Raw genomic sequence first — 15,947 nt, forward strand, 5'->3', positions numbered from 1 at the left:
CCCCCATACCCACCCCCAAGCCCCCCTCCCCCTCCCCCACTTCCCAAAGCTGAACACAGGGTTACAAATATAATAATCATAATCTAACTAACATTAACCAACTATTTAAGTAACCAAGTCCATAACGCACTTTAACTCCCCTTTAACATAAATTTAAACAATTTAAAAACAATAATAAATAAGTTAACAACCTAATTGTTAAACAATACAATATTAATACTAAAAATAATAATAATATCATATAATTAAAACTAACAAAAAATCCACTATAATAAACTATTAATAATAATAATACTCTAAAATTTACTCATAAGCCAAATGGAAATTTTTAGTCCCGTATTTGTTCTGAATATAATCTATCCATCTTCTCCAGACCGAAATGTATCTTGCTTGTGAATGATCCTTCAAGTAAGCAGAAATCTTGGCCATTTCTGCTAAATTTGACACTTTAAGCGTCCATTCTTCTATAGTAGGCAAGCAATCCTTTTTCCATTATTATTATTATTATTATTATTATTATTATTATTATTATTATTATTATTATTATTATTATTATTATTATTATTATTATTATTATTACTATATACAAGTATTTTCTTTATACTCATAGATTTGTTTACCTAAAACTGGAATTACACATAGCACAGTCTAAAACAGTGTTTTTCAAACTTGCTGGCTGGGAAATTCCAGGAATTGAAGTCCACACATCTTAAAGTTAATACTGGTCTAAATTATTCCACATTCCACTAAAAGAGCCACCATGACAGGTTCTACTTTAACGTTTCCCCATTTTTTCTAGATATACTTTTGTACATCTACTCTACTTTTAATTTGGGGGAGGGGGCAGGGGCATACAAAAAGATTAAAGTTAAGAGATGTGGTGGCACAGTGGTTAGAATGCAGTATTGCAGGCTAATTCTGCCAACTGTCGATTCTTACCAGCTCAAGATTGACTCAGCCTTCCATCCTTTCTAGGTTGGTAAAATGAGGACCCAGATTGTTGGAGGGCAATAGGCTGACTCTGTAAACCGCTTAAAGAGGGCTGTAAATCACTGTGAAGCTGTATATATAAGTCTATTGCTATTAAGAACAGAAACAAAATCAGGTGGAAATGCCCTGAGGGATTGCTTAGAAAAGATCTGGGTGAACACAGTGGTTAAGTGTTGTTGAAATTGAGAAGAGATAAATCAATAGAAAGAACTCGGCACAATAAGAGAAATATCAAAAGAAGCTATTGCTGGAAGGAAAATAAAATAAAAAATATATAAAAGCAAGGAGAAGGGGGGGAACCCAATCTTCTGAAAACAGGAATGGCAGTTAAAGGGAAGCTGACAGAGTCAAGAAAGGTCCCAAGGGAAGGCTTGTATATTGTGGTGGAGAAGAACAGAGCAGCCACATGGGGTGGTACATTGCATAGCAAACTGGTTAAGGATCCCCATTTAAGAGCATGTAAAAAGCAGAATAAGGAAAGGCAATCGAGGCAGAAGGTATCCCAAGTCTAAGCAGAACAGGGGGCCAGCAACTTCATTGAAGGGTTCCTGTTGTCAGACTTCCTATGTGGTGAGAGACTGAAACACAAACTAGAAGGCGGGAGCTATGTGAGCAACAGATGACTGTTCTTGTCATTAGAACTGCAATTGCTGCCTTCGCTACAGCCACAACCGTTGCCATTAAAGAGAAATGGTTTGTTGACACGCTGGGAGAAGAATTGATGGGAGTGTAATAGACAAGTCAGTAATGGCTTTGGAACACATTGCCTAGGGCCGAGTTCTGTTCACCTGTTTTCAGTGCTGCCTTTGCTGTGAATTTGGATGGTTTGTGAGATGGATTATAGAAACAATTGAAATGATTCCTAAGTGGTGACAGAAGAGCCACATCGGATGAAAGAACTTTGAACGATAGGCCCAAAACCAAGAATGACATGTGGTGCTTCCTCCAAGCTGAGTTCTTTACTGTTTCACACCTATAGACAAAATCGTGCCAGACTGAGCACTCCACTATCTGTATCTACAATATATTCTGTAAATTATGAGGGAGGGGTTGCCTTCGCCCTCTTTCCCTTATACATAATACCTGGCTTGAGTTCCCTCTTTGGAATGTGGGAATCCACCTCCATACTATATTCCATCGCATCAAACTGGATAATGGACTGCAGTTGGTCTTCTTGTCACTTTCAGTGGAGGGTGAGGAGAAGTCTGTCGGTGGAGGCTGTTGGTACCCAACTTATCCAGACAATAGGTAGTGGGTGTGTGCCAATTTATATGCCTCGTGGGCATGGGGTAGAGCTACCCATCTATAATTTAACAAAACCTTCCTGAGGTAAGACATGAGAGAGGGAATGTAGACCTCCACCTTGTATGGTGAACAGCTAGGGGACAAGATCTCAACTTCAAAGTACTAGTGTGTGGGAGGAGAGAATCTGGGGGAAGGGTTTGTAGTATTCTTTGAGCCCCTATACTAGGAGCTGCCTTCCTTATGTCAGTGGCCCTTTCTCATTGGCTGAATGTGGGTTGATGCTACAGCCAATCAGTGTTTGGAGGGATATTTCCTATGGTTCGGGCATTGTTAACATGTTTTGTAACATAATGTTTTATTTTTCAGCCACTTACGCTACAACCACTCATTTTTTTTCAACACTTGACTGGGCCTTGGGTGTCTATTAGCCAGAAGTGACCAGTGTTTCGGGATTCCCACAACATGGGCAAACAAGGAAAAGTGCTTTAACGATCAGTTGATTCAGGGAACACTGGGATTAGTATAGTCTCAAGTTTCTGGGTTGACATAAAACATGGATCTAGCAACGACTCTTAACGGCACCTCCTGCATTGTCCACCTTAAAAGTCATGAAGAGAAAATACTGATCCAACTTTTCTTCTTCAAAGGTGAAGGAAATTGTGGCGCAGCACACCAAAGAGTGGTCCGAGATGATCAACACCCACAGCGCAGAAGAGCAAGAAATGCGTGATCTGCACCTTAGCCAGCAGTGTGAAGTACTGAAGAAGCTGTTAATTAATGTGCATGAACAGCAGACACAACAACTGAAGCTTTCTCATGACAGGTCAGTATAATAATATACTGTTATTCTATTGTTTGTTCACTTGGAAATGGTTGAATTTAGCCCAATGTGGGAATGTAGGAGATGAAAGCATTTCTCATCACCATCCAGGCTCACCTAATAAAAAAAAATCCTTCTGTCAACTGACTATTGTTTTACAAAAAGGTGCAGCCATTTCTCTGATAGTGCTGAGAATAATCTGATGTCGGTTGTATAAACATAATGACTGGCAGATCAAAACAAAGGGAATGTAATCCTCAGTCTAGAATGTTTAAAGTTGAAATTTAAACACCAGAATTTTCTCTTTTCTTTTCTTTTTTTAGAGAAAGTAAAGAAATGCGTGCCAACCAAGCAAAAATTTCAATGGAAAACAGTAAAGCCATAAGCCAAGATAAATCTATCAAAAACAAAGCTGAAAGAGAAAGGTACATATTGCTTTGCTGGTTATAGAATAAATGTTCATAGGGAAGATTCATGGGCTACTTTGCTTAATTTGTGTAGAGAAAATTGCCTTCCCAATAAATCATTATTGCTTAATACAGTTGGAACCCACCTCAAAAATGTAATGTGAATTCCATTATATTCAAGTAACATTCCAATAAATAATTGGCTGAAGTTTTCAGGGGTTATTTTGTCCTGGGAAGAGAGGAGCATTCCTGTATTTCTAAAGTTTATGTACTTTTGCAAATATTGGAATTCTTCCAAGTGAAAATACAGGAGGAGGCATTCAAGATACATGGGCTCTTAAGATAAACGAAAGGTTTTTAAATAAAGATACAATACCAGAATGAAATCAGAGGCCCAACAAAGCTTTATTAATTTCCTTAAGCATAGCTATCTCCATTTCCATATGCATCACCTGAACCCGCTCAACTAGATCTAGCCAAAGCCCTAGCTAAGGTGATGAGAGAAATGTGGTCCAGACACAGAAACAACTGCTTTCTTTGCTTCACTCAATTTTATACAATGACTTGTTGCTAGGCAGATTCATAGGTGCACTTGAGTTTAGGTACTGGAGAAATGAGCCATTTCTACGATTATCAGAATCTTTCAGCATACTATTACACAAGCATGCTTTGCAAAACCCAAGTTTCTAAAGAAAGGGGGCTCTTTAGAAGCCTGGATTTTGCAAAGCAAGCTTGTGTAATGGGTACTGCTGAAGGTTTAGCCTTTTTAACTTTGCATAAGCAATATTACTCCAAAACTTCATTGGAATACAAACTGTGACCTTTCTACATCTCATAAACGGCATTCTTTGGAGATGCAAAAGCCAAAGAATCATTAAAATACTGTGGTACATTAATAAACAAATAGCCCTTAGCAGAATCAATCAATCAATCTTTGTTATGGTTGCAGACCCGCAAATAAAAGCATTAAAACAATAATAATAGTAAGAAATAAAAATAAAAGACGGACTTAATAATATATTGCAATTGGTGGTGGATTTACCGTGGGCAATTAAAGTTTGCCTAATTTCACATACAGCATAGCAGAATCACCACTGTTGTGCAGTTGGAAATCCAACTTTAAAAAAAATATTTTTAATAACCAGTATACCTTCTTTTGGTTTATTTAAATGTCATGCCCTCTGGAATAATGTAAGGTAAATTCACTGGTTCCCTAAATATCTATACCCATACTTTTTTGGATCTTTTGAGCTATTGGCATACATTCTTTCTATAGTACCCAAACTTAATTCATAACATCTTTCCATACCTTTCACATCAACTTCCTTTTATCAGCTTTAAACCCAGTTAACACATACAAGGTGAGGTGACAACATTTGTCTCTGAGACTGGGTCTGTCAGGAATAAAGGTTGGCTTGTATGCTTTGATTTAACTTTGCCAGTGCTGTCTATATTTCAGTCTTGGATTCTTCTTCATTTCGTTGCTTGCTATTTAGGTCTGTTGGGTGTTTTTCCCCCTCTCTTCTACATGATTAATTTCAGATCTAACTAAAGAAACAAAATCTACAGCTTAATACTAATGATATAAATGATTGGTTTATTCCTCTTGGTAGACTAAATGGTTTGGTCTGTTATTTTTAGTCTATTTGTTTTATTTCACTTATTTTATACTGTTGTTTCATCTTCTGTACTATATTGCCATAGCTGATACTTATAGCTGTAATACTAATAAAGCTATAATTCTTATTGTTAGATCTCAGGGTTAGAAAGCATTTCAGTTTTCTGTGAATAATACCTATATTTTTGTTACCGGTCACTTATTGTAAACCTTAACTTTTTATTTCTGGAATGATTGTAATTTGATACATTTTATACTGGTCTACAACTAAAGTCCAGGAAGAGTAGGAGAGCTCTTAACCCTTTTCTCAATGACATTTTGATGTGTAATACAACTAGTATTACATATAATACTAGTAGTAAATATATCATTCATAGGCGGGTGAGGGAGCTGAATAGCAGTAATACAAAGAAGTTTCTGGAAGAAAGAAAACGGGTGAGTAGTTAATTATCTGAAATATCATAAACTTTTTTTTTAAAAATCTGAATTGTTTTCCAAGAAGTGATGAAATTGAGTAATTGAAAGATGGAAGGTAGAGTGAAAATAGGAACTGCTCATGAAATAAACACAATAAAGCATTTTTAGAAGTCGTGACTTGAAAAAAGGAATATTTGAGGGCTTTGGGTCCAGTCTAATGTATTCACACAGAAAAGGTTATCTGTGACTAACTAAAGTCTGAAGGCAGATAATCTGTCTTTTTTTTTTTTTCTGTCTTGGTTCTGTTGGATATTCATGTGTCTTTTATCAGATATCTGCTTTTCTCTAAGTGCTTTCCTAATTTAGAAATTTCTCCCCCCGAATATAATATATGTGTTCTATATTTCATACTCTTCATTGGGTAATTTTAAATTTCACATTGTGAAATACAGAAATATACAGGTCTCAACTTGAATTTTGATTCGTGGATATGTTCCGAAAATGCATATTGGTTAAATTTGTATCAAGAGAGGAACAGAACGGACTTCTCCCCACCCTTTGTTGCTCTTGATTTCCCTGAGAACACTGTTAACTGAAAGTACCTGAATAGGAATGTCTCAGAAGGAAGGCTGAAATAAGTGAACTGTTGTTGTAGATCAGGGGTCTTCAAACTTGGCCCTTTTATGACTTATGGACTTCAACTCCCAGAATTCCTCAGCCAGCTTGTCTGGCTGAGGAATTCTGGGAGTTGAAGTCCACAAGTCATAAAAGGGCCAAGTTTGAAGACCCCTGTTGTAGTCAATTGCATGTGGAATAGCAGCTTTGGTTTGAATCCTGTCCCAGCAATCTCATCTGTATGCATCCTGTTTTGAGGCATATTCTAAACATTCTAAAACTTGAAATTTGTACAGATTAAAAAGCTGAAGACACCAAATTCAATATAAGAGTCTCTCGACTAGTGCTCTTTTTGTTTCACAAATATTTTTAGAAATTGGAAGAGACTGGTTTATATAGATAATACTCCTCCTTATCCAATAAGTAAGTGATGAATCTAGTTACACTGTTTGAATTGGTCAGACAGGTGATCAGTTTCTTACGCTTAATTCCTACCATGAAAATTATTGATACAAAAATAAAAATATGCAAACTCACAATCCTCCTCCCCACCACCCCAAAATTCAGCCGTCATTTTCTTATTATTCTCCCATTCCGGCTTTGGAATGTTAGTTGTGCTGAGATAGGACATAGCACCCTGCATGAACTTAACCTGTTTGCTTGGTTTATGATTTAGGGTATTGTGAGGACACAAACAAATGGTTCATCAAATAATTGCATTGAACTTGTTATGTGTTCCATGGCACCGGGTGTTGTATGTATAATGATGTGGAACATTTGTAGCCTATGCGGTGACATGACCAAGCCCTTTTAGTGCCTTTGTCAGAAAGCAACATAAGCCTAATGGGGTGCACAGTTTAGCTATATTGAGCCCCGTACTGAGGTCATTTCCAAAAGAGATACCTCTTAGAGGAACATTGAAATCCTCATAAGAATCAGAGTTTTCCTTTGGATCATTCTATCAGTCTGAAGAATTAAGATGTTCTGTAGAATTGAATGGATGCTAATATACGCACCCCATATAGGTATCTCACTCGAATTTTCTTGGGAATGTTCTCTCTAGCAAAATAGCAGTTTTTATATATAGTAGAGCTAAAAACATAGAGTATCTCAAATGAAAGAGTCATCTCTTAATACATTTCCTCAAGATAAAGATCGACTTCATTTAATTGTAGAATGCTCAAATCACATGAAGGAGAGCACAGGAAGTTTCTTATTATCCTTTTTTCTTTTTCTCTTTTTGGCATTATGTCCCCTTATTCCTAAGCAACATTTTGGGGAGAACTACTTTTAAAAACCCATATAACCCAAAAGCATGTGGTTATTTCATTTTCCCCTTTTCTGGTTTTGCTTACAGTTGGCAATGAAGCAATCAAAGGAAATGGATCAGTTGAAGAAAGTCCAACTTGAGCATCTAGAAATTTTGGAGAAACAAAATGAGCAGGTAACCAACACCTGGCTGTAAAAGGAAAGGGAATCTGGGAGCTGTGACCTATTATCTGGTTATTGATTTATTTGGGGCAAGGAACTTATGACTTATTTGGATCATATGAGTATCAGACTGGAGACTGCCCTGTGCATCACTTATAATTTATAGACCATGCCAATGTATGAACCAGTACTAAGAATGCGAGTCTATGAATTCCAAATATGCATTTTTAAGTTTGACTCTAAAGCAATATATCTGAAGCCTAAAAGTGAAGTGTTGAGCTGTGCCTGTGAGGATGTCATTTTCTGACCCAAGAAAGGACCCCAGTAGCTACTTGCTAAAATTAGAAGAGACTTGCTGTATCATTGGAAGCTAATCTTGTGCAAAGCAGACATTTAGATAGAACTGAAATTGTATCCCCACAATCTTTTTCAATATCCACTCTGACGTATGCGATATTTCCTTAGTAGAAGCAAAGCCAATCTACAAGAATCTTCATTGCTGCTTCTAGTATTGTTACTGTGATAGACAAATGAGAAGCAGCCTGCTGCTCTTCAGACGTTATGGATTTCAGAGTCCCAGCTAATATGGACAATGGCTAGGAATGATCAGAATTTTAGTCTAGAACATGTAGTTACTGGTAAGTTTTGTTATAGAAAAATGGTATTTGTCAATTCAGTTATTGTGAAAACCATGCTAAGTGATCAAGGAAAGATAAAAGATCAGTTTTAACCTGTTTTGCTGAATTGTCTACGGTGTAAATAAATTACATTAAATTCTTTAAGTAGGTTTGTCTAAAATCAGAATCTCTAGAAACTACTCTAGGTTCGATGTAAATTGTTCGTTGAGCAATAAGTCCTATTTCCTGTTATATTCCATTATAAGTAGGGGTGCAGTGAGTGAGCATCTACTAGTTTGGTCTAATGGTTATGGAGTTGGTCTAGCAACAGGGAAACCTGAATTCTAGTCCTAACTCAGGGACGAAAACCTCTGGGTGGCCTTAGTCCCATCACTCTCTCAATTTTAGGAAGAAGGAAATGGCAAACCTTTTCCAAAGATGTTGCCTATAAAACTGCATAACTGCATAAAGTTGTTAGGAGTTAACTGGGACTCAAAGATGATATAGCACGGGTGTCAAACTCAATCGCATCATGTGACATATCATGATTTTTTTGCCTTTATGGAGCTGGGGTGGGCGTGGCCTGCGCATGACGCATCTGGCCCACGGGCCGCCAGTTTGACACTCCTGTGATATAGATAAATAGATGAGTATAATGCATTAACTGCTTTTCATAACTTTATCATTTCTGCTATAATTTTGAAACTTACTTCTCCATCATTTCCTTCATTACTGACACACTCAAAAACTATTTACTGGTTTGATTTTTTCCCCCCTCTAATTTAACTCAGCTTTATCAAGTACAGTAAAATTAGTGAATTGCACTAGAAATCTGTACCTTGATTAATTAATAATGAAAGAAAGAGAAATGCATCACATCTTTAATGGGTATACCTATTATCCATTAAAGATTTGATGCGTTTCTCTTTCTTTCATTTTGAAAACAAGATGAAACTAGAGAAAGCCAGACCCAGACTAGAGTAGACTAGAAGAAAAGAAGTCTTTTTCTTGCATTTATGTTGTCATCTCACTTTTCATTCAGTTTATTTGCTTCATTGTGTTGCTGAATTTTGACGTTATTATTTTTATACAAACAGCTTTTGAAATCCTGCCATGCAGTTTCTCAAATTCAAGGTAGGAGTTATGTATTCTGAGCAAGCTACTACTACTTTATAGATATCAATTGATGACTGATCCATATTGGCTTGATTTAGAATCAATTTGGTACTTCCAAAGGATCCCACTTTCCAATAATTCTGTTGACATGCATTGTGTTGCCCCATGTATACCCTACTAGAGGCCCCCAAAAGCTGGAATTGTATTTGTGGGCTTTAGGTTTCACAGATAGCTAGTTTCTTATAAAATACATCTCTTAGTTTTTGTGTATGTGGAGTCTTATTCACGTCTAGGTTTCATACAAAACAATTTTGCCCATAATTATGAATCCTCTAAACGTAGGCATCATATATGACTGACAGTTCCTTATACTGAGTAACTGTGTGCATTGTAATTGGTCAAATTCTGCATAAAATTGGACTGTCAGTTCATTCAAAGCAGGCAAATCTCACTTTTTGTTGAAAAACAAATCAAATATATTGGGGGAGGTGGGGGGGGGAGACCGTCTAGCTGCAGAAGTAAGTTTTTCAGGGACTCTTCAGTCATCACATTTTGGGGGAAATGTGTTGACATTTTTGCTTGCAAATGTCATCCAGCTTCATCAACAATTTCATTTGCCCATATTTCACATCTGACTTGAGTCCTGGCCAAAATGGGCAACTTCTGATTTAGACCTAGTAGAAAGGGCTACTTTTTGAAGCCTGAACTAAAACATTAAAACTGGCAAGTAGTTAGAACATTGTAGAGTCAGTTTTGGTGCAGCAGTCCCATGCTACAAACTGGGAGACTGAGTTTTACTACCATGTTAACACAAAGCCAGCTGGTTGACCTTGGGCCAGTCAGTCTCTCACTCTCTCTCTCAGCTTAGGAAGGAGGCAAGGACAAATAACTTCGGGAACTGTAGGAACTTGTACAGACTGTTGCCAGGAGTCAACACTAATTTAAAAGGACCAAAAATTAAAAAAAATGCCATTTTGTATGCCCAGCACTAGTGAATGTTATAACATTGGTACAAAAACATTTTTGCCCCATTGAGATTTCTCTGGTTTTGTTGTCATAATTTCCAGCATATTTTATTGTATCTGAAGCATGTGATCTAATTATAAATGATTTATATAAGTAGTAATTGTCCCCTTTTTGGAACCATTGTTTAAAACAGTGTGCAATCTGTCTTACAATAGGGCTCCGAGAAATAAAGGGGGAGCTCCTGTTTTTCAAATCAGATCAGTCTGGTTTAGACAATAGGGATGAACAGATGAACAAAGCAAAGTGAAAATCATTGTAATATAGAGACTTAACTCTCAGGAGCTGTCAATTGTTCATGGGAAAAAATGCTACCAGATACATCATGTGACTGAAATAGTTTCGAGGCAGGCAGGTAATATCACCCTTACTAATTTTATTAACATTATTAATACAATAAAAAGGGAAATTTGTGGGGGGAAAACAGAATAGCCTTAGCACTGTCCAGTTCATGCTTTTCCAGAAATCAAGTTAGTGGACTAAACTGCTAACATATTCTTTCTGACTAAAAAATAGATTTTTGTGATACTTGAAAAAATAGATTGTAGCACAGTCAATTCCAAAGTGTGTTGGTAGGTACGAGATTCCTACATTCTTTTCTCAAAAATAATGTTTCCAATGGAGAAGAGTTATCAAGATCCTGGCTCATTTGAAGTTGTAGCATGCCAGTTTTGTATCTACTGATTGTTTTCTGAAAGGAGACCAAAACTGTGCAGTATGCTGGCAAAAGAGAAAAGGACATGGGAAAAATTATGAAGTAACATTCCTGAACACACACAAAAAAGGAACATAAAACTTGCTATTGGACTTGGACATAGGCAGTGAGGTTCAAGACAAATATTCAGATACGTGAACTAGATTATTCTGCCAAGGGTGGGACTCTTTCACTACTTGCTTACCTGTGCCACCTTGACAAAGGCAGTAGCCAGTTGGGTCCGCAAGTTAATGTGATTTCCCATGATGTCATGAAACTGTGGACCATCAGAGCCTGTAAAGTGTACCTGGCAATGTCATAGAATAATTGGGCTGCCCACTGCAAGAAATGATGCTTGGATCCTGCCTAATGTGTTAGTTTTAATTTGGACCGCAATTAAATAATACTTTTGGATGCTAAACCATTGTGTGCCCTTTCCATCTCTATTCTATCTAAGGTGGTGAAAATCATGCCCACAAGAAACTCCATCTTCAAGCAGTTCCTGAAGCCCTGGTTTACTTAGTCATTGAATGGCTTCTAGATGGAGGATCTCTGAATTCATTTGGAAATAATTCAGCTGTTGAATTATGCCACAATTATGCCAGTATTTCAAAGGAGGCTGTACTTTTCTGTCAATGCATTGTGTTCCAGCTTTGGGCTTTTTCGATTATGTTTTGGCTTGAAATGGCATTCATTTGCCCTTTCTGGTTGTTTTCCAGAAAGAACCATATTAATAGCATCTGCTCTAAATACTTAGATTTGTATTTGATCGGTGAAGAATTATATTTGCCTAGTATAAATAAATAGTCCAGACTTGATTTATCCAGTATCTCTTTGCCCATTCTGAAGCTGCGGGAAGCACCACAGATTATTGTATGGCTCCCTTATGTTTCCCCTTTGATCCGTGGGGTGATTCTGAACGTTGGTCCTTTTTTCACTCCGTAACACAGAAGTGCAGCGCCAAGAACCTAGACTTGGATGTACTGTCTCATTCTTCTCCCACATCCACATTCAGTCATGCTAACAGCCCAATTCTCCTGCTTTGCAGGCCAAGGAGATGCAGCAGATGGTGAAGCTAGAGGCAGAGATGGACCGCAGGCCTGCAACAGTGGTATAAAGCTCCAGTGCACAAACTGAAGTCTGAGGCCATCTGATATATATAGATATATATTGTCTTTGCAATGATACTAAACTGAAGTTTGGAAGATGGGATCTTTTCTGCTTGGTGTCATGTAGCAAATCTCTGCTGAAGAGCTTGGATTTTGGGGGGAGGGCGAGGGGGGAAATACTGTACTTTATTTTTCCAAATAAGACTCTCCTTCTCAGAAGAAAGCATATGATTTTTAAAATCCGAGAGTACTGCCCTTAACACGATGGCAGTCTTTATCTGAATTATAAACACAACACTTATTTTTGTCCTTGAAAAGGTTTAGTCGTGTTTGACTCGCCTTCGTATTTTATATTACTTTTTGCCTGGGCTTCCTTGACTTTGGAAAGACCACTAACTCTCCTATAATTTCCCAGAATCAATCTGCCTCCTGAAACAAGAACCGCTGAAGAATATTTCATAAGATTTCCCCTGCCCTCCAAAAGAAAACGACCTTGTAATACATTTGATAGCGTCAGTGGCTATCTCTCTCTGAAATTTCGATTTTGCCATGAGGACTGCTTGGACTAAAATGTTACCAAATGAAGTGTTGCAATGTAGAGTCCATCTTTTCCAGAAGTTGTTTCTCCATGCTGTTCCATTCCTCTCGTTCTTCATGTTTTCCTTCCAATGATGGGTCTGCATTATATGGACATTTGATATGCCCAGTCCTAATAGGGCTGTTTTAGAAGATATCCTATCCCTTTGTCTGTATCTGTGGGGTTTTTTTTTCCTCCAAAAATATTTTATACTCTATAAACCTTGACAATGTATAATGCCATTTTGGCTGCATAGAAACGGGCTCCGTAGAGATATAACTTATATCAGAATACGATATTGGGAAACTCTCATCTATAAACTTTGTAGACTAGATAAACGTTCATTATTGAAGCTGTGCGGGTTATTTCTGTGTTCAGAATGTCATCATCAGCAAGTGCCATGCTGGACTGGATACGTCTGAATTTGAAGTGGTATTTTTTTTGTAAAATCCTGTTGAAAGGATTGCAAGGTAGCAAAAGACTGTTCCTGTGCCATATTGATTTATGATGCTGTAGTTAAAAAAAAATATGAAGGAATTGTATTTTAGGCATTCTAACCAGAGTTTACAGATTACCTAAAGGTTGCATTTCAATTAACTTGTCGCCAGTCCCAAATACTACTGTTTTTGTGTTCTAAAATTTAAATAGATTTTGGGGGGAGGGTGTTCTGTGATAATGTAAAGTATTTATACAGATTCAGTCACAATCTTGTGGAAAAATCACATTCCTGTAGCAGCATTAGCAGTAGTGAACAAAACCTCTACTTGCATGTGGTAACAAACACCAGTTCTGACCAGTTGAATATTGTATGGCCACCCAGTCATTCTCTTACTGGTAAATAAATACAGAAACAATGTATAAAACAGAATATTTGACTAACAAAATATCAGTATAAATAATATATATATATATATATACACAAACATATATATATATAGTTGTGTATATGAAGTATGTGGGCATTCTTACAGGTCGAGTTGAAAAATTATGTTAATTTAATTTTACACACTATATTTATGCAGATTTTCTGACTTTCATATGAGGAAATGATCCTTTTTATGTCTATTAGATATCCAAATAATTTGCTACAGTATTAATGTGCACGTTCTCAAAGCCCACTGTAGTTACAATGCAGAACAGTGCACGTCAACCTTCTGCTTGGAAGTCTCCATGTTACCAACATAAGCAAGACTACGAGAAACGGGTAGTTTAGAACAAAATCAGATAACTGATTTCAGTAATAGTACTGATCATGTTGTTGTAAATGTAAACTGATTCAAAATATTCCTTAAAATGGCATATGGAGATAATTATGTAATTGTTCTGAGATACAACTTTCAGATTCTCTAATAAAAACCCCTGAAACAAAGTTAGTATCTGTTCTTATAGATCAAATTATTATGGGGTGTGTGTGTGTATGTGTGTGTGCCTGAGTGTGTGTGTTAAAACGTCTTCCTCACGTAAATATTTATTTTTTTCAGCCTAATCTGCTTTGACATCCTTATGGTTTTAAACTATATTCTTTTATCACGTTACAGATGTCTCACTAAAGAATACTAGCTGGTTTTACCTATTTTTTATGGAAAACCTATTAATACTGCTGAATCCTATTTGAAAAATACAATAAAAACAATTTTTATACTCAATTACACCAGTAACATCCTTTTCTTGATGCTAACTCTGCATCCACAAGTACTTCCTAGGTGGCACATACATGGATCATTTTCCCTCCTTAATTTCTTCAGCCTTTTCTCAATCTTCATTTCTGTTGTGTTACACAGCAGCTGTCCTTGTGACAATTAACACTGGCCTGGTCAAGCTTTAACAATTCTGAAACAAGTGACACTCTCTGACTCCCATTGTGAGATCACTGTCAACATGTTTTATATTGTATTTTGATGTGAGTCACTAAAAGTCACGCTTTATTGTGGCAGCATAAAAATATGTTTAATAAATGTTTCCTCTGTACGATTGCCACACACTAGATTAAGGGACTGAAGATCTCACATTCTACAATAATGGTGTGATCAGCAAGAGTTTTCTCTCTTCCAGACATAATTCAAATTTAGTTCCTGTTTTTAATAGGCTATATTTTCTTATGCCAAGGATCAAATCCTCAAATCGTTGTGCATTCCTCAAGTACCTCTTCCGGAAATAGAATTCAGTACATTATATAAGCATGGTTTCATGATGTTCCTATGTATATATTCATTTTACAATGCAGGAATTTTCTGTTTAGATCAGCGGTCCCCAACCTTTCGTCGCTTGGCGGCCCAGCTGGAGGGGCAGAAGGGATCCAGGGTAGGTGAACAGCGATCCAGCAAGCAAATGCACATGCAGCTCAATTGCAAGTTGAGCTGCACATGCACGTGTGTGTGTCGACCCATGGCCCTGTTGCGAATAGGCCACAGCCCAGTAACGGGCCACAGCCCGGGGGTTGGGGACCCCTGGTTTAGATGAAGCCCAATTAAGACTGTTGTCATAGTGCACAGCTCTTCCACTGAGATTTTTTAAGAATTGGATCTGAGAAGCTATTCTTTCTTCTGTTTTCCAAAGTTCCTGGGCAGTTGGGAAGGTCTACCAAGAATAGGCTGTGGCATTAACTGCTGAAGGACCCAGGAATATTAGTCACGCCATCTGCAATCTTCCACTTTTCTTCTGACTCCCAAATTCTCACCTCATCTCATCCAGCAACATTTCAGCTCCTTACATTCAGTAGGGTGGGGTCATTATGTGCACTCAAATGGAAATGAAATATTTGAAAATTAGCTGCTGCCTTCCCCTTTATGTAGCTCCACGTTTGGAGAGATTAAATGATGTATACTAGCATTCCAGTATCACCCATATCATCACAACAGTTAATATCCGAATCTTAGATAACGCTTCAACTGCAAATGTTATTGAATGGTTTAGATATTAACTATTATCTGCATGTTAAAACAAGCCACGTGGTTTCCCAATGTTCCATCTGCATATGAACACCAAAATTTTAGCCCACTTTATTATACAGTCTTTCACTTTTTCTTTCAAATTTCAATAAATTTATACAATTGCATATTTATTTGTACACAATTTTATTTCAAACTCAGTCTTACAATGTTCAAAAGCATTATTTTGTCTACTTTAAATCTTTCCAATACTTGTAAGTACAAAAACCATTGATACCTATATCTCCCTGCCACCGGTTCTACTGATTCTATTTTACATTCCCCTTGACAAAATTCTAGTATCTCACAATACATTAGCCATTTGTATTTGCCCATTACTT

At 37.1% G+C, this 15,947-nt stretch overlaps 1 protein-coding gene across 1 annotated transcript in view; it reads left to right on the forward strand.

Moving 5' to 3' along the window:
• PLCB4 (phospholipase C beta 4) overlaps nucleotides 1-14,048 on the forward strand; it is a 170,995-nt gene extending 156,947 nt beyond the window's left edge. Inside the window, exons 33-38 of the mRNA XM_015813546.1 lie at nucleotides 2,883-3,058; nucleotides 3,379-3,480; nucleotides 5,458-5,515; nucleotides 7,470-7,556; nucleotides 9,258-9,294; nucleotides 12,042-14,048. Of these exons, the coding sequence (XP_015669032.1) occupies nucleotides 2,883-3,058; nucleotides 3,379-3,480; nucleotides 5,458-5,515; nucleotides 7,470-7,556; nucleotides 9,258-9,294; nucleotides 12,042-12,130 (549 nt within the window). The 3' untranslated portion in view covers nucleotides 12,131-14,048. The remainder of the gene's footprint in view (nucleotides 1-2,882; nucleotides 3,059-3,378; nucleotides 3,481-5,457; nucleotides 5,516-7,469; nucleotides 7,557-9,257; nucleotides 9,295-12,041) is intronic.
• Nucleotides 14,049-15,947: the final 1,899 nt, after the last annotated feature.

This window comes from Protobothrops mucrosquamatus, unplaced genomic scaffold (assembly GCF_001527695.2).
Source record: "Protobothrops mucrosquamatus isolate PMUCROS unplaced genomic scaffold, P.Mucros_1.0 scaffold166, whole genome shotgun sequence".
NCBI lineage: Eukaryota > Metazoa > Chordata > Lepidosauria > Squamata > Viperidae > Protobothrops > Protobothrops mucrosquamatus.